Consider the following 22,760-nt stretch of genomic DNA (forward strand, 5'->3'; position numbering starts at 1 on the left):
ATGATAGCATCAGAACAAGTCACCAGTGAAGTGCTTAGTAGAGACATATTAATTCCAGAGTGTGGAAACAGCCGCACAGTAAATTTCAGGGAATACTCGTTCCATAGTCCAGAAAGTGAACTGAGAGAAGAAAGCTTCAGACTTCCGCATTTGCCTGCGCTTGCGCATGGTCGTTTCCGCAGTTAGGCCCGCCTCTCGGTTTTAGTGGTGCGGACGGAGGGGCCGGGGTAAGGTGGTGCCCTCGGGAATGTTTCCCAGGATACAGGGGTAAACTGACTAGGAGAAGTGATTGACAAGAAAAAACCAACCAACCAACCAACCAGGAAGAGCCTAGGATGTTGCGCATACAGCCTGGGACAAACAAGCGGGCGCCTTCCTGGCACTATTACTGGCGTCTATGGGCTCAGGAAGGCGACAATCAAAACTGCGGAAACGGAGACTTAATAGCTAAGGGTAGAAAGGAGAGACGGTTTTGTTACCAAAATATAAAAACCCAGATTTCATTACCTAGTACTAGAGAGACTTTCCTACACTTAATGCAGTGGAAAGCCTGCCTCCAGACATTATTGCAGGTGTGACTAATAATGGTGTATATTTCGCTTTCCCAGCCACAAAAAATACAGAGCCGCCTTGAAGAAGGAAGAAGGAAAGAAACGTCGCCGGCAACTGGCTAGACTGAGAGACCCAGGTAATGGACTCATCTTATTTTCTTTGTGTAAACTTGTTGCCCGTACTGCGGCCAAAAATTGAGGCCCCAGCGTCAAAAAAAAAGGTGTGTATCTGACGAAGTGCAGGGTCTCGTTCTCTCGAAATTAAGTTATAACCATGTTATAATCATGTTGGGGAAAATACTGACGTTTTAAATAAGACAGAGAAAGGCATGGTGAATCACTACTATTTGTAAATATTCGTAAAGAACGTGATGTCAAGGGTGTAATTGTGAATTTCAGCAGCTACTAAGTACTCAGTCGATGTTTTCCCATGTACTGGTCGAGTATATTAATTAGACGTTCAAATTTTTCTCAAACTGGAATAGAATAAGGTGCCTGTATTCAGTCAAATGATAATTGAAACTTGTTTTTCTTTAACTATTTACAAGCATAAAACTAGTCGAACTTAACTGTAGACATACATACTTAAAACCAGATAAAATCACACAATGCGTTCACGTCTACATGAATGTAAGACTAGGGATTATATGGAACAAACTGTTAAAAAATATTTGCACTCACACCTGTTACTGGGTTATCTGGTGTTCTTACTGCCTTATTATTGTTGCCTTATAGTTGTTAAACACTTATTTTCTGTTGGGAAAAATAGTGGAACCTTAGGCTAAACCCTTTGACTGTGTTCAGTTCAGTTTAGTTCAGTTGTTCAGTCGTGTCCAACTCTCCGCAACCCCATGAATCACAGCACGCCAGGCCTCCCTGTCCATCACCAACTCCCGGAGTTCACTCAAACTCATGTCCACAGAGTCGGTGATGCCATCCAGCCATCTCATTCTCGGTCGTCCCCTTCTCCTCCCGCCCCCAACCTTTCCCAGCATCAGAGTCTTTTCCAGTGAGTCAGCTTGTCGCATGAGGTGGCCAAAGTATTGCACTTTCAGCTTTAGCATCAGTCCTTCCAATGAACACCCAGGATCGATCTCCTTTAGAATGGACTGGTTGAATCTCCTTCTGAAAGAAATGGGAATACCAGACCACCTGACCTGCCTCTTGAGAAACCTGTATGCAGGTCAGGAAGCAACAGTCAGAACTGTTCATGGAACAACAGACTGGTTCCAAATAGGAAAAGGAGTACATCAAGGCTGTATATTGTCACCTTGCTTATTTAACTTATATGCAGAGTATATCATGAGGATCGCTGGGCTGGAAGAAGCACAAGCTGGAATCAAGATTGCTGGGAGAAATATCAATAACCTCAGATATGCAGATGACACTACCCTTATGGCAGAAAGTGAAGAGGAACTCAAAAGCCTCTTGATGAAAGTGAAAGAGGAGAGTGAAAAGGCTGGCTTGAAGCTCAACATTCAGAAAACAAAGATCATGGCATCTGGTCCCATCACTTCATGGGAAATAGATGGAAAAACAGTGGAAACAGGGTCAGACTTTATTTTTGGGGGCTCCAAAATCACTGCTGATGCTGATTGCAGCCATGAATTTAAAAGACGCTTCCTTGGAAGGAAAGTTATGTCCAACCTTGATAGTATATTAAAAAGCAGAGACATTACTTTGCCAACAAAGGTTCGTCTAGTCAAGGCTATGGTTTTTCCCGTGATCATGTATGGATGTAAGAGTTGGACTGTGAAGAAGGCTGATCGCCGAAGAATTGATGCTTTTGAACTGTGATGTTGGAGAAGACTCTTGAGAGTCCCTTGGACTGCAAGGAGATCCAACCAGTCCATTCTAGAGGTGATCAATCCTGGGTATTCATTGGAAGGACTGATGCTAAAGCTGAAACTCCAATCCTTTGCCCAGCTTATGCGATGAGTTGACTCACTGGAAAAGACTCTGATGCTGAGAAATGTTGGGGGTGGGAGGAGAAGGGGATGACAGAGAATGAGATGGCTAGATGGCATCACTGACTCTGTTGACATGAGTTTGAGTGAACTCCGGGAGTTGGTGATGGACCAACCAGGGAGGCCTGGTGTGCTGTGATTCAGGGAGACGCTGAGAGTCGGACACAACTGAGTGACTGAACTGAACTGAACTGAATTTGTGCAATGATAATATGTATTTGCCTTAAAAATGGCAGAACCTAATATTTTCCCATAAACTTGTGTGTGTAATGCAGTAAACTTAGTATTGCTTAGCCAACATGCTTATAAATTCAGATGGATGCACTGCTATCACACAACAGTATCAGCTTTTAATATTTGTCATCTACATTTTCCAGAACTTGCTTATTAAGTTGTCCAAGACAGTTCTTGGACTGTAGAGACTGTGGCCTCAAGTAAACAGGAATTTTGGACTTGGGAAATGGCCATAGAGCTTTCGTTTACCATTGATGTTCCCAGGCAATGATTCTAGTAGCAATACGTGGCATATTTGGCATGGAAAAATCATTGTATTCACACATAACAGGTAATGAATCGTTTATATTATTAATTGGAAATTAGTCCATTAGAGGCAGAAGAAAATGTCAGGAAAAGTACCTAGGATAGAATGGAGTTACTTATTCCTTCTCACTTTACAAAATACACTCATAGGAAATCTTGGTAGGTAGTCATTTGAAATTTTCCTTGGTAGATTTACATGTTTATAGGTAGGTCATTGCTTTGCTTTCTATTATATAGCTAGTGTCATATCCCAGACTAAGTAGTTGTCTGTCAGTTAACAGCTTTGCTCCTAGTTCTGCCTATTTTGACTCACAGTTCTTTATTTAGAGAGACTTAACGACTGTATAGAATAAAAACTACTTCTGTTCATTCATTGTAGTACACACTGAATGAGCAAACATATTTTCTAAAATATAGGAAGTATTACTATATTTTGGCTAATGATTTGTAGAAATTTCTCGAACATTGATCTTGCTGTTGTAGGTAATCTTTTCGGCATCTAGTTTAATCCTGGATAGCATGAAATAAACTCTTTTGTCACAAATTAAGGTAAAATGTAAAAGCATGATTCTGTTGTTGTTTGAAAGAATTACATGTGTAATACAATTAAATATTTGCTACTTTAACGTATGCTGGCAAATATTTGATTATACTTACAGAGAAGATACCTCACTTGAATTGTTCACAATTATTTTTTTGGACTTTGTGAACTTGGTTTTGGAGGGGTTAGAGGTTTAAGTGAGTAAGCAGGTATTTTTGAGTATTAGTAGGTGCAGGCAATGTCTGCTTAGTGGAAATACCTCTATAAGTAATTCAGAATCATATCCTCTGCCAGGTAAGTCATTTATTTATCTGATAATTGTATCAGAATTTACCACCCTTTGGTGTGCATATGTGGACCTATTTTCTTTTAATTTAGAATTCTGAAATAATAAAGTTTACTTGGTTAGAAAGGCAGTTTAATATAGAACTGGGTAAGCCTTTGTTTAGACTTATAATACATATGTGACTATTAAAAATCTTTTTTTCTTTTAACTTTGAATGTTGGAAAGCTTCTGTTCCATTTCCTTAAGTGGCCTCAATTTTTCCTGTGTGTTCCCATCTCTTGTTGCATTTTTCTCTCAAATTTAAATTTTAAATTGAAGAGAATATAGTTTATATTATAGGAAAAAATATATTCTCATATTTTTAATTTGAAAAGTATTCCACTATACAGAAAATTGGAAAGAAATAGTACAGTAAGCATCTATGAACTCAGTACCTAATGAACATTTTTGTCTCCTCTTTCTTTTCGCTTTATATATGTATAGTTCTATGCGTATTAATGTATGAATGTATATATACTCTGGAGAAGGAAATGGCAACCCACTCCAGGACTCTTGCCTGGAGAATCCCATGGACAGAGGAGCCTGGTAGGCTACAGTCCATGGGGTCGTGAACAGTTGGACACTGCTGAGCAACTTCACTTTCACTTTTCACTTTTATACATTGGAAAAGAAAATGGCAACCCACTCCAGTATTCTAGCCTGGAGAATCCCAGGGATGGAAGAGCCTGGTGGGCTGCTGTCTCTGGGTTCATACAGAATCAGACATGACTGAAGCGACTTAGCAGCAGCATATATATATACACAGATAGATACACATTCATGTGTAGAATTTTTTTTACCCTGATAATTGATATATAAGTTGCAGATATCTGGTGCGTCACACCTAAATATTTCAGTTTGCATCTCTAAAGTATACGGACAGTTTTCTACAGAGCATATAGACTTTGTACTTTTGTAAATGAGAGGAATTCAGTTTTATGATACACAAATTGCTGTATATATTATCCAGGATTAAGTTTGTATATAATCAGATGTACATGTTAAATATACATAAGATCTATATATATATGTACTACAGCTAGTATTGATTGTTTTTTAAAAAATGAGATCTTGTGGAATGTTCTAAAATGCCATATCTATGGCTTAGTCTCATGTTAGTTTGCTTATTGCAAAATACTAGATAGAAAATATTATATGGTTTTACTGCACATATCAGGGCGTCTGTAGCATCAGGTTGCTACACTCTTTGTCATAGAAGTGTGCTTAGAGTTGCTGTGATCTGAATGTTTGATTGATTCCAGTTTGTACTTTATCCAGCCCAGCATTTTGCATGATGTGCTCAGCATAAAAGTTAAGTAAACAGGGTGACAGTATACAGCTTGATGTACTCTTTTCCCAACTTTGAATCAGTTTGTTGTTCCATGTCTGGTTCTAAATGTTGCTTCTTAACCTGCATACAGGTTTCTCAGGAAACAGGTAATGTCGTCTGGTATTTCCATCTCTTTTAAGAGTTTTCTACAGTTTGTTGTGATCCACACAGTCAAAGATTTTAGTGTGGGCACTAAAATCCATTTGTATGAGATCTCAGATGGAAATGAAGGATATGTTATTTTACAATAGAAGAAGGGCAGTCTTTGTTAAAAAATGTTTAAAGGCTTGTCTATTGTGTTTAGGTTCCAATGTTTACTTGTATGTAGAACTTCTGAACCATAAATTTGAAAGTTTGGGTGAAGAAATAGCTAAAGAAAATATTGAAGTAAGTAATTTTTCCTAAATAGGTGTGTCATTGTCAATGAAAAGTCAGTTAACAGCCGAGCTAAAGAGAAAAAATTTTATTCAAACCAGAATTAGGATATAAACTAGGAGACATGTTCTCAAAAGCTTTGAGGACTGTCCCACCTGTTAGAAGATGAAGACACAGTGATATTTTCATGATGAAAGACTGTACATCAAAATGACATACTGACATTTTACATAAAATTGACCAAGGATGCATAGTCCAAGTAAGCACATCCAAAGCAGCAAGTCACCATGACTGCTACAGAGTTGAGGAAGAATACTATTTAATAACTTCATTGCTGGTGTCACAGAAAAGGAAATTATGATTTTTGTGATGAAGCAAGCATTTCCATGTATAATGCATATGCATGGTGTACATTCCGGGGGAACGGGGTGCTAAGTGGACAAAGATTTTTATGTTTATGTTTCCTTTTTAAAAAAGTTTTTTAATTGGAAGAAATTTGCTTTACAATGTTGTATTGATTTCTACCATAAAATAACACAAATCAGCTATAAGTATACATATATTCCCTCACTGTTAAACATCCCTCCCCTCCTGCTGCCCCACCTAACTCCCTGTGCTATATATAGCAGCTTCCCTCTAGCTGTTTTACACAGAGTAGTGGATATATGTTGATGTTATTAATGATTTCTCTGTTCATCCCACTTTCTCCTTTCCCCACTGTGTCCACAAGTCCATTCTCATTTCTCTACGTCAGCATCTCCCTTCCGTCCCTGCAAATAGGTTCATGAGTACCATTTTCCTGGATTCCACATATATGTGTTCGTATACAATTATTTTTTTCAGACTTAGTTCACTCTGTGTAAGAGGCTGTAGGTTCATCTCCTCACTGGAACTGACTGAAATTCATTTTTCTTTATGTCTAAGTAATGATCCATTGTCTGTATGGACCACATGTTGTTTATTAATTCCTCGACTGATGGATGTTTAGGTTGCTTCCATGTCCTGGCTATTGTGGATAGTGCTGCAGTGAACATTGGGGTACCTATGTCTTTTAGAATTGTGGTTTTCTCAGAATATATGCCTAGTAGTGAGATTGCTGGGTCATGTGGCAGTTTTATTCCTAGTTTTTAAGGAATCTCCATACTGACTGTATCAGTTTACATTTTCACTAACAGTGCAAGAGGGTTCCCCTTTCTCCATGTCTTCTCCAACATTTGTTAGTAGACTTTTTGATGATGGTCATTCTGACCCGTGTAAGATGATACCTCATTGTAGTTTTTATTTGCATTTTTTCTGATAATTAGTGATGTTGAACACTTTTTCATGTGTTTGTTGGCCATCGCTGTTTTCTTTGGAGAGATGTCTGCTTAGGTCTTTTGACCAGTTTTTGATTGGGCTGTCTTGTTTTCCTGATACATGACCTACATGAGCTTCTTATATGTTTTGGAGATTAATCCTTTGTCAGTTGATTCATTTTCAGTTATTTTCTGTCATTCTCACAGTTGTCTTTTCACTTTGTTTATAGTATCCTCTATAAGGATACTATAGAGCTTTTGTGCAAAGCTTTAAGTTAGGCCCTACTTATGTTTTCTTGTTATTATTGTTTTTATTTCCTTTACACTGGGAAGTGGGTCATAGAGGATCTTGTTATAATTTATCTCAGGGAATATGCTGCCTATGTTTTCCTCTGAGCGTTTTATAGTGTCTGGCCTTAAATTTAGATCTTTAATCCATTTTGAGTTTATTTTTGTGTATGCTATTAGAAAGTGTTCTAGTTTCATTCTTTAACATGTAGCTATCCAGTTTTCCAGTAACAATTATTGAAATGGCTGTCTTTTTTCCATTATATATTCTTGCCTTCTTTCTCAAAGAGAAGGTGCTCATAGATGTGTGGGTTTACCTCTGAACTCTCTATCATGTTTTTGTGCCAGTATCAGACTGTCTTGGTAACCCTAGCTTTGTAGTCTGAAGTCTGGTACGTTGATTTCTCCAGCTCCATTCTTCTTTCTCAAGATAGCTTTGGCTATTTGGGATCTTTTATTTTTCTGTACGGATTGTGCAATTGTCTTGTTCTGGTTTTATGAGAACTACCATTGGTAGCTTGATATGAATTATGTTGAATCTGTAGGTTGTCTTGGATAGTAGAGTCATTTTCATAATACTGATTCTTTCAATCCAAGAACATGGTATATCTGTCCGTCTGTTTATATCATTTTTTATTTCCTTCATCAGTGTCTTACAGTTTTATGCATACAGGCTTTTTGACTCTTTAGTAGATTTATTACTAGGCATTGTATTATTTTTCATTTTTGTTGCAGTATTGAATGGGATGATTTCCTTAATTTCTCTTTCCAGTTTTCATTGTTGGTGTATTGCAAGGCAAGGCATTTCTGTGTGTTTTATATTGTGTGAATTTACTACATGCATTGATTAGCTCTAGTAATTTCCTGATGGCATCTTTAGGCTTTTCTGTGTATAGTATCATGTCATGTGCAAACAGTGAAAATTTTACTTCTTTTCCAATCTAGATTCCTTTTGTTTATTTTTCTTCTGATTGCTGTGACTAGGACTTTCAAAACAGTGTTGAATAATAGTGGTGAGATTGGGCACCCTTGTCTTTTTCTTGATGGATTTTTATCTTGGTTCTTCATCTATAACTTATTTTTTGTTATTTCTTGTTTTTTAGATGGGAGGGACTATGTTCAGTTTACTGAACAAACTTTCTTACTAGTTGTTTGGCCTGAGGTTTTCAGCAATGGAGTTTGTAGACTGTTGGTTAGACTGTTGGTGTTGAGATGTGGACCTCTGGGAGAGGTCACTTCAATTAATATTCCTTGAGGACTGAGGAATTTTTGTTATTCCAGCATTTCAGACTCAGCGCTTACACCTCAGGGGCTTGGGCCAGGTCCAAGGCATGTGAAGCTGGATCCTACAAGCCATGGGATGCAAAAAAAGAAAAAAAAGAGAGAAAAATGAAGAGATAGGAAAAAGAAAAAGCAGAACAATTATAATGAATAAAAGATAACAACTCTTGAAAGGTAACACCAGACTCAGTAGCAAAGAGAGAGAAAAAAAATGTAAAATAAAAATGAGTAAGAGTTGCTCAGTTGTGTCGGACCCTTTGTGACCCCATGAACTATACAGTCCATGGAATTCTCCAGGTCAGAACACTGGAATGGGTATTCTCTGGGGGATCTTCCCAACCCAGTGGTGGAACCCAGGGATCTCCCACATTGAATGTGGATTCTTTACCAGCTGAGCCACCAAGGAAGCCCAGGAATATTGGAATGCGTAGCCTATCCCTTCTCCAGGGATCTTCCCAACCCAGGGATTGAACTGGGGTCTCCTGCATTGCAGGCAGATTCTTTACCAGCTGAGCTATGAAGAAGCAGAATAATAATGAAGTTTAAAAAATAACAGAATAATTTTAGAAAACTAACAGAAATAGTACAAAAAGTAAGAATATGTATGAAACAACTTCTGGAGGGAAATGGAACTCCACTAGTAGTAAAAACTCTGAAAGGAAGCTGAAAAAATTAGGCTATGAAGGGCAGGGTTTAGGTGGGAAATGATTTAGGTGGTAGAGGTGTTTAGGTAGGGGTGGGTTTCTGACCCAGGACCCAAGCCTTCACAGAGGACCCTGGGTGGGGGTGGGGGCAAGCCAGGGTCCATCCAACTAAGAGGTTCTCTGCAGTGCCTCCGGCTTTGGGGTTTGAGGATAAGGCCAGACCCCCAGGAGGCTCCTCTGGTCTCTGGATGAAAGACACCAGAAGGATTCCCCACTCCTCCGCACCTGGAGGAACTCCTCCCTGAACAGCCCTGCTCTGTCTGCCCTCCCTCCTGCATTTACAGGACCTGCATGGGCTCTGGAGGGCAGGAGGAGTTGCTGGTGGGTAGAGAGGGTAGAGGGGGCTCCTGAATCCCAGAGAGCCAGGTCCAGAGGTCAGAGCCCATGGAAGTGTGAGGGGGCATGTATAAGATGTGGACCCTGGAGGGAGGAGGAAATGAGAGAGTGTAAGAGAACCCTGGAAGTTAGAAGGGGGCTCTGGGATGGCAGAGGCTTCAGCCTGGAGGGAGTAGCAGGGAGTGGGGCTTAGATTGGTGCCTTTGAGGGTGAAAGGGGTCCCAAAGGTAGAAGTGTTCCTTAAGGGTGGAGGGCTTAGCCTGAGCACCTTAGGAGGATCCCCAGAGCCGAGTGGGGATAAGAAGGGGACAGTAGGCAGTGCCTTGTTCTTGGAAGCCTGCTGCTGCTGCTGCTGCTAACTCACTTTAGTCGTGTCCGACTCTGTGTGACCCCATAGACAGAAGCCCGGAAGCCTACAGGTGCCTCCTAAAGCCCAGCTGGCTTCTTTCTTTCCCAGCAGGAGCCTTCCCTGCCTCTCTCATCTACAGGATCCTCTCAGAGGGATCCCTGAAGAGCTAGGGTGCCCCAGAGGGAGGAGAGACCCAGAGAGCAGAGGCCCAGGGGCCCTGGGGCCCAGAAGGCTCCCCAGGATCAAGTGAAGGCAGACCCCAGGGGATTCCCCAGTGGATCGTTCTATCTCCTCAGAGATCCCTCCTGTTACTGATGGAGCAAGTACTGCTGCTCCCAGCACAAAGGCTTCCAAACAGCTCTCTTTGTTCAGGAACCCTCAGATGATGGTCCCCAGGCTTTGAGCTTTCTCCACACCCCTCTGTCTGATACCTGGTCACCTCTGGGGCTCCTCCCATTAGCCTGTCCTCAGGAGGTCCCTGACCAGCACCTGGTAGGCATCCTAGGCATGGGGAGACATGGACTCTGTGTCTTCCCTCACTGTCATTTTGCATACACCTCTTATACCTGATCTTAGAGGAAATGCTTTCAGTTTTTCTCAGTTGAGAGTAATGTTTGCTGTGGGTTTGTTGTTCAGTTCAGTTCAGTCACTCAGTCATGTCCGACTCTTTGCGACCCCATGAATTACAGCATGCTAGGCCTCCCTGTCCATCACCAGCTCCCAGAGTTCACTCAAACTCATGTCCATCAAGTCGGTGATGCCATCCAGCCATCTCATTCTCTGTCATACCCTTCTTGTCCCGCCCCCAATCCTTCCCAGCATCAGTCTTTTCCAGTGAGTCAACTCGTCGCATGAGGTGGCCAGAGTATTGGTGTTTCAACTTTAGCATCAGTCCCTCCAATGAACACCCAGGACTGATCTCCTTTAGGATGGACTGTTTGGTTCTCCTTGCAGTCCAAGGGACTCTCAAGAGTCTTCTCCAACACCACAGTTCAAAAGCGTCAATTCTTCGATGATCAGCTTGCTTCACAGTCCAACTCTCACATCCATACATGACCACGGGAAAAACCATAGCCTTGACTAGACGGACCTTTGTTGGCAAAGTAATGTCTCTGCTTTTTAATATGCTATCTAGGTTGGTCATAACTTTCCTTCCAAGGAGTAAGCGTCTTTTAATTTCATGGCTGCAGTCAGCACTCGCAGTGGTTTTGGAGCCCCCCAAAATATAGTCTGACACTGTTTCCACTGTTTCCCCATTTATTTCCCATGAAGTGATGGGACCAGATGCCATGATCTTAGTTTTCTGAATGTTGAAGTCTAATGTGATTAAAACATATTCAAATGTCAGTTACCTAGAAATATATTAAAGTTTTGGAGAACTTACTTTCCCTTATCAAAAAGTTTGAAGTCTTTCATACATCTGCAATGCTACTTTTCATATAATAGTTTTAGCTTTTATCAAATGTTATGAGGTAGTGTTTAGCATTGTATTTTATAATACTCATTGGTCAGTCAGTCAGTCAGTTCAGTCGCTCAGTCATGTCCGACTCTCCGTGACCCCATGAATCACAGCACGCCAGGCCCCCCTGTCCATCACCAACTCCCGGAGTACACTCAAACTCATGTCCATCGAGTCGGTGATGCCATCCAGCCATCTCACTCTCTGTCATCCCCGTCTCCTCCCGCCCCCAATCCCTCCTACCTCATGTTAAAAACCAGTATGTGGTATGTATGAGTAAACATACTAACTATTGTTTCTGAAATTTATAGGGCTATTTTTTAAGTACTTCTCTAATTTTTTATTCCTTTTTCTATTTAAATAAAATTTTTCACCTATATTCTTTTGAAAGATATTCAGAAGTTCTATGCTGTAGAAGACAAATAAGAACCTGAAGCCTTGCATGCATAGGGTTGTTTAAATCTTAAACTGAGGTTTCTAACCACAAAAACTAGTTGTGACTTACTGGATTTTCAGATTTTTATTCATCCTATGTTTGCATTTGTAGGAAGCTGTGAAGAAGATGCTGAAACAGGCTGAAAATGAGGTATTTTTTTAAACTTTCATTAAAATTTTGAGACCAACGAACACTTCTCTAAAAACAATCCTGCCAGTAATGCTAATTTTGTGGTTAAGTTTCTTAGATCCTGTCTGAATGTGGGATTCACATCTGAGGCTCTGTCATTTATCCAACAGCAAAAATGAATTGATGAACAAAAGCAAAAATCACCCCCGTGGACTGGACTTGTTTATAGTCCTTAAAGTATGTGTAGCCAGCCTCATACATTTTTACACCCAGATGGATGCTTTAATCAGAGTAAATCAAAAGGGTGGTTCCCTAACAAATCCTTAGACCCTTTATGGAATAGATGGACAGAAGGGAAACCTAGGTGACAGCTCCAGGGCAGTGCCTGATGATGGACAGTGCCAAGGAGCCATGAGAGGCACACAGCCTCTGTCTCATGACAGTTTTGTAGAGTGTCAGTGTGTGGTATAACTTATATGTATATTCTTACAGAATTCTTTTTAAACAAAATATTTTAGATTTAATATTTTAAATCTTTAATTCTGATGGATTTTTAAAACCACCAGTAAAGTCATGATTATTTTCAACAGTTGGAAAGTGGTGCCACATGGCAAAATCCAGAACCACCCATGGAAATAAGAATAATGGAGAAAGATCAAGCTACTTGTCCATTCTACAGTAAAACGGGAGCTTACAGATTTTGAGATAGGTGAATAAATTTGTTTTATTGAGTCAAAACATTGAAATTCTTGAGTTCTCTTGGGAGAGCACATCTTTAAATTATAAATCACATGGCATCTATTTTTTTCTTGGTGCTTTTCCAGTTCACTGTACGCTACTGTTTGTTAGACTTAACGTACTTCTCAGTTGGTGCTTCCTTTACCTTCCTCTCATCCCTTAAAAAGATCTTTTTTTTTGTTTCCTACCCTGTGCTTCCATTTGTCCATATGGACACATAAAGGGCAAAATAGAACATTTGCACTCTTTCAAGGAACCGTAGAACCCTGGCTTTGTTTTTCCAGTGGAAATCACTTCTACACGGTGAGCTTTTAAAATCTGCTTTGCTTTAAATGAGTGTGCAGGACAAAATCACAGTAAATAAAGATAGAGTAGACTCATTAACAACTCTTATTATAGTCAGCCTTAGGAATAGAGCTCTGGGTTGAAAAACTGGCTTCAGTGGTTGACATTTTGGGGAAATTAAGCTTTCTATGCCTTAGCTTCCTTATCTATAAAATAGAGATTAAAAACAGTATCACTCTTATAAGGGGGTTGTGAGGCTGATGTGAGTGAATACATGGAAAGCACAAAGAAGAGTGCAGGCACAGGTCAAGTTGTCAGTGTCTGGTTATATTTTCATTGTGATCAATGTTCCCATTGTTCTCTGAGGCATTCTTGTTCCATATTTCTTTGGGGTCAGTGTTTCTGAGTCAAAGCATGTGGAAATCTAAGTGTTGATCTCTTCACCCAGTTAACAAATATTTGAACATTTGTATTCCATGCCCTTGTGATTTTTATGATTTGACTCATTTATCAATAAACAGCCCAAAGTAGATACGGTTATTCACTGCTGTCCATAGAGAATGTGTTTCAAGCACCTTCCATGCCTGAGCCACCAAATTCACTGTATACCATTTTGTCCTAAACATACATAACCTATAGCAGATAAATTTTAAAATAGGCACAGTAAGAGTATAGTGAATGGTTCATGGGTGGGGTATGTATGGCCAAATAAAATCCAGTGCATAAAGAATTTTGGTGGATTGTTCTCCTAAATACATACTAGGGATATTTTCTCACAGACCTACGAGGGGCCATGGAGAAGGATTTTTATCACAGTAGTGTCTTATTCTGGAGAAGGAAATGGCAACCCACTCCAGTGTTCTTACCTGGAGAATCCCAGGGATGGGGGAGCCTGGTGGGCTTCCGTCTAAGGGGTCACACAGAGTCGGACATGACTGAAGTGACTCAGCGGCAGCAGCAGCAGCAGTGTCTTATTCACTGTTATGTCTCATGTGCCTGAAATAGTCCCTGGTGCATTGTAGAGACCCATCACATTTGTGAATAAATACATTGCTTGAAACATATGGAGTTGGGGGCAGCCTGAATGTCTATCACCAAGAGAGCCAAGGGACAGATAATAGTTGTATGCTGTTTTATAGCAAATAGAATCAATGGATTCCATGTACAATAGTAACATAGTGAAGTTGTGAAGTTGTGTCCAATTCTTTGCGACCCCATGGACTGTTGCCTACCAGGCTCCCCTGTCCATGGGATTTTCCCGGCAAGAGTACTGGAGTGGGGTGCCATTTCCTTCTCCAGGGGATCTTCCTGACCCAGGGATCAAAGCCGGGTCTCCCGCATTATGGGCAGACACTTTACTGTCTGAGCCACCAAGGAAGCCACACAAATAGTAACATAATTGGAACCTAAAAACACTGCTTAGTGAAACAGTAGGATACATAACATCCATCTCATTATGTTAAAGTACAATTACACAAAATAAGAAACATTTTTCAAAAACACAGTAAGACAAAAAGACAATAAAGAAATTGTTTTCATAGGGAAAGCAAAATTGGATTGGCACATGGTGATAGAAATACATAGAAAAATACATAAACATATACTGAAAGCATGATATTTTGTAAGGACCTGTTGCAAGAAGATGTGTTATAAACTGAAAGAAAGCAATCCATTCAACTCTGGGCACCTGATTTAAGAAGGAAAATTGCTGGAAATTCTGAGAAAGTGATTCTACTTTTTGTTCTATATTGAATCCAGGTAAGATCAAGCCCTGGGAACTGTATGGAAAAAGAAAAACTGGAACCTGACTACATGATTAAAATTCTCTGGATCTAGCCTTGCCTGAACTTTGTCCACAAGCCAGATATAATCAATTACTACTCCTTACCCCACCTCCAATTTTTTCTTTTATTGTGGTCAGTTAACGTGTTTGACAATATACAGCCTTGACACACTCCTTTTCCTATTTGGAACCTGTCGGTTGTTCCATGTACAGTTCTGACTGTTGCTTCCTGACCTGCATACAGGTTTCTCAAGAGGCAGGTCAGGTGGTCTGGTATTCCCATCTCTTTCAGAATTTTCCACAGTTTATTGTGATCCACACAGTCAAAGGCTTTGGCATAGTCAATGAAGAAGAAATAGATGTTTTTCTGGAACTCTCTTGCTTTCTCCATGATGCTTGAAGCTCAACATTCAGAAAACAAAGATCATGGCATCTGGTCCCATCACTTCATGGGAAATAGATGGAAAAACAGTGGAAGCACTGTCAGACTTTATTTTTTTGGGCTCCAAAATCACTGCAGATGCTGATTGCAGCCGTGAAATTAAAAGACGCTTACTCCTTGGAAGGAAAGTTATGACCAACCTTGATAATATATTAAAAAGCAGAGACATTACTTTGCCAACAAAGGTCCATCTAGTCAAGGCTATGGTTTTTCCTGAGGTCATGTATGGATGTGAGATGCAGTGCAGCCAACAATACATACGTTTTTAAAATTAAAATTATCCTTGGGACTCCAGTGATGATTCACTTATTAGGACAGTGTGTTTTCCCTGCCAAGGACCCAGGTTCAGTTCCTGATCAGGGAACTCAGATCCCACAAGCTTTGAGGTACAGCAAAAAAGAAAAAGATTATTCTTTTATTTGGTTCGTGTGAGAAAAGGAGAGATTCAGAAAGTCGCTCGTGAGAGTTGTTCCACGAGATATCCACAGTGGTCAGAGTAGTTTGTCCTGTGCCTAGTCACTCAGTTATGTCCAACTCTTTGTGACTCCATGGACTGAATATAGTCTGCCAGGCTACTCTGTCCATGGGGTTTTCTAGGCAAAAATGCTGGGGTGGGTTGCCATGCCCTTTTGCAGGGGGTCTTCCGAACTCAGGGATCAAACCCAGGTCTCTCTCACTGCAGGCGAATCTTTTACCATCTGAGCCACTAGGGAAGCCCTAGTGAAAGTGAATTTAAAAGTCTACACAGTGTCATTAGGAACTGATTATTTGTATCACTTCTTAATACTCAGACAGGAATATGAAGTTCTCATTGAAAATGTCCAAACACTGTGTGTGTATTTCTGAGAGTGAGTCAGGAATTTTCATTTGTGAGATCATCGGAGAGATATGCCAATAACCTAAGCATTTCTTTGGTTGCTTGTTTTTATAAATAGTAAGTTTGAATCTTTCTGGAGTTAGCGTTTGTTGAAGTCACAGCTTTAACAGTTCTATCCACCAACTCTCCAAAGAAAGATAACTACTAGTGAAGAGTATGCAATATCAGTCGTGACTATTCTTTTATACCTTCAGTTCAGTTCAATCACTCAGTCGTGTCCGACTCTCTGCGACCCCATGAATCACAGCATACCAGGCCTCCCTGTCCATCACCAACTCCCGGAGTTCACTCAAACTCATGTCCACAGAGTCGGTGATGCCATCCAGCCATCTCATTCTCTGTCGTCCCCTTCTCCTCCTTCCCCAATCCCTCCGAGCATCAGAGTCTTTTCCAGTGAGTCAACTCCTCATGTGAGGTGGGCAAAGTATTGGAGTTTCAGCCTTAATCTCTAAATTTGGTGAAGAGATCTCTAGTCTTTCCTATTTTGTTGTTTTCCTCTATTTCTCTACTTCCAAAAGTGAATTTAAAAAGCTACAAACTAAGTTAAATAAAATGAAAATAGGAAGCAAGGTGGAAAGAAGAAAACAAATTGTTATGAATATGCAATATATTTGACTGCATTTTAATGCCTTCCAGTTCTTTTTTTTTTTTTTTCTTTTTTTCTTCCAGTTCTTTTGTAGTGTTTTTGGGAATCGCAGAGGATTGCCTTCTCTTAGCTAACTTCATTTTTTCCTACACTCAAGCTTGTATGGATGCTTCCCGGTTCAGTCCCTAAACCGAGTGACATGACTTGGTTCTAAAATTCATACATGCGTATTTGACACTCTGGGAACTAGAACTAAATTGCAGCCTGTGAACAGAATTTTAAATTCGTTAATTAAGGTCCTTGTTTACTGCTATATTTACTTAAAGCAATAATATTTCAGTTTAGAGTTAACAATGCCAGCTGAGGTGAATCGTTTGAATTCTATTAGTAGCTACTTCAGACTATACCAGACTGCAAGCTGAATAATCTAGGAGGTCATTTGGAAAGTAACATTCAACATCTCAGAGGTATGCATGATAAGTAAGGGCATTCTGTATGCATTGTATTGGTAGGTACATAAATGTATAATCTCTATATACTTTTTCATCTTCCAATACTGAATCCATGAAGCAACTTGCTATTCTCTCTCCTAGAACTGCTGGCACCTACTGCTGACCGGTTTTTAACTAGATTTGTTAATATTTAATTAGTTGGAACTTTGTGCTAAAAGAAGTTTTCCTCATTTTATCTTAGGACATGAAAGATTATATAATAAAGGTCATATTTTATTGACTATGGAAGTATATTTGAGTCCATTCAGCCTTGATCCAGTGTTAATTGCCGAAAGTATCCTTGTATGTGTGTGTTTGTATGTATGTATAATGCCATATAACAAACACATACTAGACTATAAGGTAGGTCGGATCTCCTTGATGATTTCTCAACTGAGCTTCTCTAGGTGTGTGGTCCTTTCTTTACAAAATGAAGGAAATACGGATATGATTGTCCTTGTGCATTAGAAGGATCAGGTGAAAAAATAAATGCCATGAAAACTATGAAGCTTTTTGCATACAATAAGACTGAAATATATCATTGTGGGGAAACTAACAAGATGGTGCAAGTCAAGCATACTTACCCACACTTCACTCCTTTTCCCCCCATGTACTGTAAGCAGTGACTTTGCAGAATCATGTTAACAGCTGAGCTCATTTGTAGCACTGTGCATGGACATTGGGAAGCTTATGTAACAGTTGAGGTCACTTGTAACATTGTGTATTTGAATTGGGAGATAGTCGCTTGGTCACAGGTTACTTTGTGCAGTATGCCTCTGAGCTTCACCATGAAAGCCCTTGCTCCTGCTGCATCAGGGCTACATTGGAAGAACATCATAGTTATGTTTTATGAGGTTAGGTTATAGCTACATTGTGTCTGCTATATCAACCAGGAGAGAGGTTCTGTTATGGCTACTTGAGTCTCTTTCCATCCTCTCAGTCACACTTTGACTGTGCTGGGTTGAGCCCACGGTGTGAACATCAAGATAGTTGGCACCATGAACATTATAAGCAATATACAGCCGTTAACTGGAAACTTGTTTTCGGTTATGCAGCATTCAGGGTGTTAGGTCCCCAGACAGGGATCAGAACTGCTCCACTCAGAATCCTAATCACTGGACCACTAGGATATTGGACCCTGGAAACGCTTAAATTACACTATTATGTAAGCATTGGTTTAATCGAAGATTGTATAAAACCCTTCTCAGCTTTCTCCTGAGCGTCTCATATGGTACATTTGTGTCACATTGTCACAGTGACCTGTCATGCAAGCAGACCATCTTTTTCTATATGCTTTTACATAACAGGCTTCCTGAACTTGAGTAAAAAGCAAGTGCATGGCATTTAAACTTGGAAATAATTCCCACCTTTACATTTCAGTGAGATTCAGTTTATTGGTCAGGCTTTAATAGTTTTGTTGTCTTGAAATTTAAAGTTTGAGTGACGTTTGTCATCTTACGGTTCCCTTGATACAGCTAAGTTGTCTGAGCCTTTAACTCATATTTTAAATCAAGTATCTCTATGTGTAATTTCTCACTACTGGACTACTGAACTTTTTCCTTCATGTGCAGGTGTTCACCTAAACATAATTTGCCAACATCAAGTCCCACACTGCTTGTTAAAAGCATGTTTACAACATTTGGGATGGAGCAGTGTGGAAGAGATGACTATGACCCTGACACAAACCTAGAATACAGTGAAGAAGAAGTCTACCAGCAGTTCCTGGACTTTTATGATGATGTGCTCCCTGAGTTCAAGAACCTGGGGAAAGTGATCCAGTTTAAGGTGGGCACAAGCAGTGTGTCTAGAGGAGGAACAGGTCTGCCTCCCTCTGAAGTGCCAGCTGGGATGGTAAAGTGAGAGCATAGGCTGTTTACATAGGTGGTATCTGTGCCGTGCTGTAGGTCCTGTCTCATGTTGCAAAGAAATGTTAATTCCTTCTCTCTCTCTCTCCACTGAGCTTTGTTGCCAATAAAGTAGAGGTACTACGTGCAATTGTAAATAAGTACTGGCATGGCGCTAGGTTCTAAGCTTTTGATGAAAAGAGATCTTTTCATCCATTCAGTAACTTTGTGGACCAACTCTTTTCCAGCTTTTGAGTTCTCTGCATAAGGTCTTCTGCACATAGGTGTCTTAAGAGTTTGCTTATGGACTACACATAATGGGGAATGCATCTCCGTACTTGTAACACAGCTTTCTGGTTGTTGAATTGTAGTGATGGTTCCAGCTTGCAATTTCTGCCCAAAGTATACATTATAGTGTTCTTTTTTGGAACTACCAAAGACCATAAGACAACTTTTTCAGGGACAGGAAAAGCTGTGCTGGTCTTCGTTACTGTGTGCAGGCTTTTCTCTAATTGTGGTGAGCAGGAACTTCCTTTCCAGTTGCAATGTGTGGCCTTCTCATTGCAGTGGCTTCTCCTTTTGAGCATGGGCTCCATAGTTGCAGCTTGTTATCTCAGTAGTTGTGGCACACAGCCTTAGTTACCCTGAAGCATGTGGGATTTTCCTGGATCAGGGATCGGGAACTTCCTGGATCAATGCCATGAGCCACCAGGGAAGTCCAGACTTTCACTTTTCTTTTGTTGTTGAGTCACTCAGTTGTATCTGATTCCTTGCTACCACATAGACTACAGCATTCCAGGCTTCCCTGTCCATCACCATCGCCTGAAGCTTGCTCATACTCAAGTCCATTGAGTTGGTGATGTGATTCAACATCTCATCCTCTGTCATTGTCTTCTCCTCCTGCCGTCATCTTTCTCAGCATCAGGGTCTTTTCAAATGAGTCAGCTCTTCTCATCAGGTGGCTGAAGTATTAGAGCTTCATATCAGTGCTTCCAGTGATCATTCACAGTTGATTTCCTTTCGCGTGGACTGGTTGGATGTCCTTGCAGTCCACAGGACTCTCACGAGTCTTCTCCAACACCACAGTTCAGAAGAGTCAGTTTTTTAGTGTTCAGCCTTCTTTATCATCCAACTCTTACATCCATTCATGACTACTGGAAAAACCTAGGTTTGACTACATGGACCTTTGGAACCCACGTCTCCTGCATTACAGGCAGGTTCTTTACCATTGAATCACCACAGAAGCCCTGACTACTTTATGCACATACTTGTATTGAAATTCATAGATAAAACTGAGGGTTTTGTACAAATTGAAGGTAAATAGCAGTTCTATATTGAGCAGATCTACTGGCATCATTTTTGCAGCTGCATTTTTGTAGTTCTTGCAGAATTTCAACGTTTTTTCATTTATTGTATTTCTTATGATTTCCCTGATCTGTGACCTTTGATGTTAACTAATCCAAAAACATTTTGACTTGCTGAAGGTGCAGATGATAGCACATGCTTTTAGCATGAAGTATTTTAAGGTATATACATTTGTTTTTTGTTTTTTTAGATACAATGCTTTTGCATCCACCCTTAATAAATTTCAGTATAGTGTAAACATTATTATTACATGTTTTGAGAAACCAAAAAATTTGGGTAACACATTTTTTTTGTGATATTTTACTGAAATTGTCTAGAAGCAAACCAAGATATCTCTTGAGATATGTGTATGTTATTTGCTGAGCTTATATTTATAAGGCTGGTAATTCATAAATGGAAAGCAATTAGTAAGTTTTTAGTATGAAAGACTTTTAAACATTTGTTATGAAAATTTTAAAAAGATTTTTGAGATAACTGGTTCAATTACCTTTGTGTTTTCATGGGAAATAGATGGGAAAACAATGGAAACAGTGTCAGACTATTTTTTTGGGCTCCAAAATCACTGCAGATGCTGATTGCAGCCATGAAATTAAAAGACGCTTACTCCTTGGAAGGAAAGTTATGACCAACCTAGATAGTATATTAAAAAGCAGAGACATTACTTTGCCAACCAAGGTCCATCTAGTCAAGGCTATGGTTTTTCCCGTGGTCATATATGGATGTGAGAGTTGGAATGTGAAGAAAGCTGATGGCCGAAGAATTGATGCTTTTGAACTGTGGTGCTGGAGAAGACTCTTGAGAGTCCCTTGGACTGCAAGGAGATCCAACCAGTCCATTCTAAAGGAGATGAGTCCTTGGTGTTCATTGGAAGGACTGATGCTAAAGCTGAAACTGCAATTCTTTGGCCACCTCATGCGACGAGTTGACTCACTGGAAAAGATTCTGATGCTGGGAAGGATTGGGGTTGGGAGGAGAAGGGGACGACAGAGAATGAGATGGCTGGATGGCATCACCGACTCGATGGACATGAGTTTGAGTGAACTCCAGGAGTTGGTGATGGATAGGGAGGCCTGGCATGCTGTGATTCATGGGGTTGCAAAGAGCCGGATACGACTGAGCGACTGAACTGAACTGAACTGATGTTTTCTTGATCAGTGTTTTAAGGCCTTTCACTCTTCCTCTAGGAGTACTAGTATATTTAGTGTAATTCATTACTGATGTTGCCCCCCCTTTTTGGGGAGGGGTGTGCCCTAATAAATGCTAAAAACTGGTTAAGTTTGAAAATTATTTAGGGGAAAAAATCTAAACTTTACTATGAGTGTTTGAAAATTTTTCTACTGTTATATAAATAAATGTATATATGCATCTGTGTCTGGAATTCCAAGATATGAGCAAGAGAGTAAAGAAAAGAAAGAAATGGCTTCAACATTTCAACAAAGTAAAACTAACATTCTACTTTATTTTACAGTGTTAGTCAAAATGAAAATTTGAATTTTATGGCTTACGTTACAACTGATTTACCTTTCCTATAGTCTCATGCATATGGAAATATTTTATATTTATTTACTAATGAATCTGATCTACAGAGATCTAATAATGGAGGCCTGCAGTGCTACTCTATGATGAAGATGCCTTTGGGACATTCTGGTGGTTGGGTTGTTAAGACTCGGAGTTTCCGCTGCAGGAGGTAGAAGTTCGATCCCTGGTTGTGGAAGTTTCACATGTTTGGATGGTGCAGCAAAAAAAAATTAATTTTTACGAAGCCTTTAATAAAACTAAGAGTATTATCTGAGTTTGGAAATGTTTTGTTGGTAAGCACATTGCGTAATACTAATGTATTTGTGTATTTGATAGCTGTTAGACAAAGTGTATTTGATAGCTGAATTTTTTTTCCTGATTTTCTATAATAGACTTTATAAGTTAGTTGCAACCTGGAACCTCATTTGAGGGGCACTGTATATGTTCAGTATCAATCGTAAGTATTCTGAACATAAATATATATGTATTTCCTGGTACATCTGTTTTGTTTATGTTGACTTCTGGGATTGTCCCACTGACTGTATCATTTTTATATACATTTAAACTGTACATATCAATAGCTGATACAGTAAATGTATTACATTCTTTGTATATGTATATGGTTTTCAATTTTTTTCAGTAGCTATATTATTATTTTTTTAATTTAGTAATTAAAACACAACACTTGGAAACAAGCATAACTAGAATGGAGAATTTAGAAGTATAAATTGCAATTAAAGCCAATACAGATCTTAAGTATATTTTACCAGCCAAGAAAAAATTAACGTATCATTGTTTTGACTTGATATTTGCTTTAGCCATTACATATCTAACTGGTTACATGAACCACTGTAGAGCAATAGAAATTCTAGCTGAAAAAGAACATTTTCTAACAATGAAAACACTTTGCATTTTTAATAGTCAG

The 22,760-nt window shown here is 39.6% G+C and overlaps 2 protein-coding genes and 1 pseudogene across 7 annotated transcripts in view; all 3 read left to right on the forward strand.

Moving 5' to 3' along the window:
- The window catches only part of LOC129557926 (U2 small nuclear ribonucleoprotein auxiliary factor 35 kDa subunit-related protein 2-like), a 27,800-nt gene continuing 5,040 nt past the window's right edge, over nt 1-22,760 (forward strand). The window contains exons 1-8 of the mRNA XM_088834391.1: nt 1-78; nt 183-232; nt 609-688; nt 5,559-5,641; nt 11,889-11,927; nt 12,234-12,364; nt 18,680-18,964; nt 20,508-20,593. Of these exons, the coding sequence (XP_088690517.1) occupies nt 1-78; nt 183-232; nt 609-688; nt 5,559-5,641; nt 11,889-11,927; nt 12,234-12,364; nt 18,680-18,964; nt 20,508-20,593 (832 nt within the window). The remainder of the gene's footprint in view (nt 79-182; nt 233-608; nt 689-5,558; nt 5,642-11,888; nt 11,928-12,233; nt 12,365-18,679; nt 18,965-20,507; nt 20,594-22,760) is intronic.
- LOC129557943 (ubiquitin carboxyl-terminal hydrolase 9X-like) overlaps nt 351-22,760 on the forward strand; it is a 218,582-nt gene continuing 196,172 nt past the window's right edge. For 2 of the 5 annotated variants that reach the window (XM_088834356.1, XM_088834360.1), the window contains exon 1: nt 351-688. The gene's annotated coding sequence lies outside the window, so the exon portion shown is untranslated. The remainder of the gene's footprint in view (nt 689-22,760) is intronic. The other 3 variants (XM_088834358.1, XM_088834361.1, XM_055428598.2) reach the window with 2 other exon arrangements.
- LOC148773059 (protein CFDP2 pseudogene) overlaps nt 756-22,760 on the forward strand; it is a 32,131-nt pseudogene continuing 10,126 nt past the window's right edge. The window contains exons 1-2 of the transcript XR_016037005.1: nt 756-772; nt 18,680-18,893. The product of XR_016037005.1 is annotated as a protein CFDP2 pseudogene (transcript). The remainder of the gene's footprint in view (nt 773-18,679; nt 18,894-22,760) is intronic.

This window comes from Moschus berezovskii, chromosome Y, assembly GCF_049115385.1.
Source record: "Moschus berezovskii isolate FMDL1 chromosome Y, NW_MosBer_1.0, whole genome shotgun sequence".
NCBI classification, from domain to species: Eukaryota; Metazoa; Chordata; class Mammalia; order Artiodactyla; family Moschidae; genus Moschus; species Moschus berezovskii.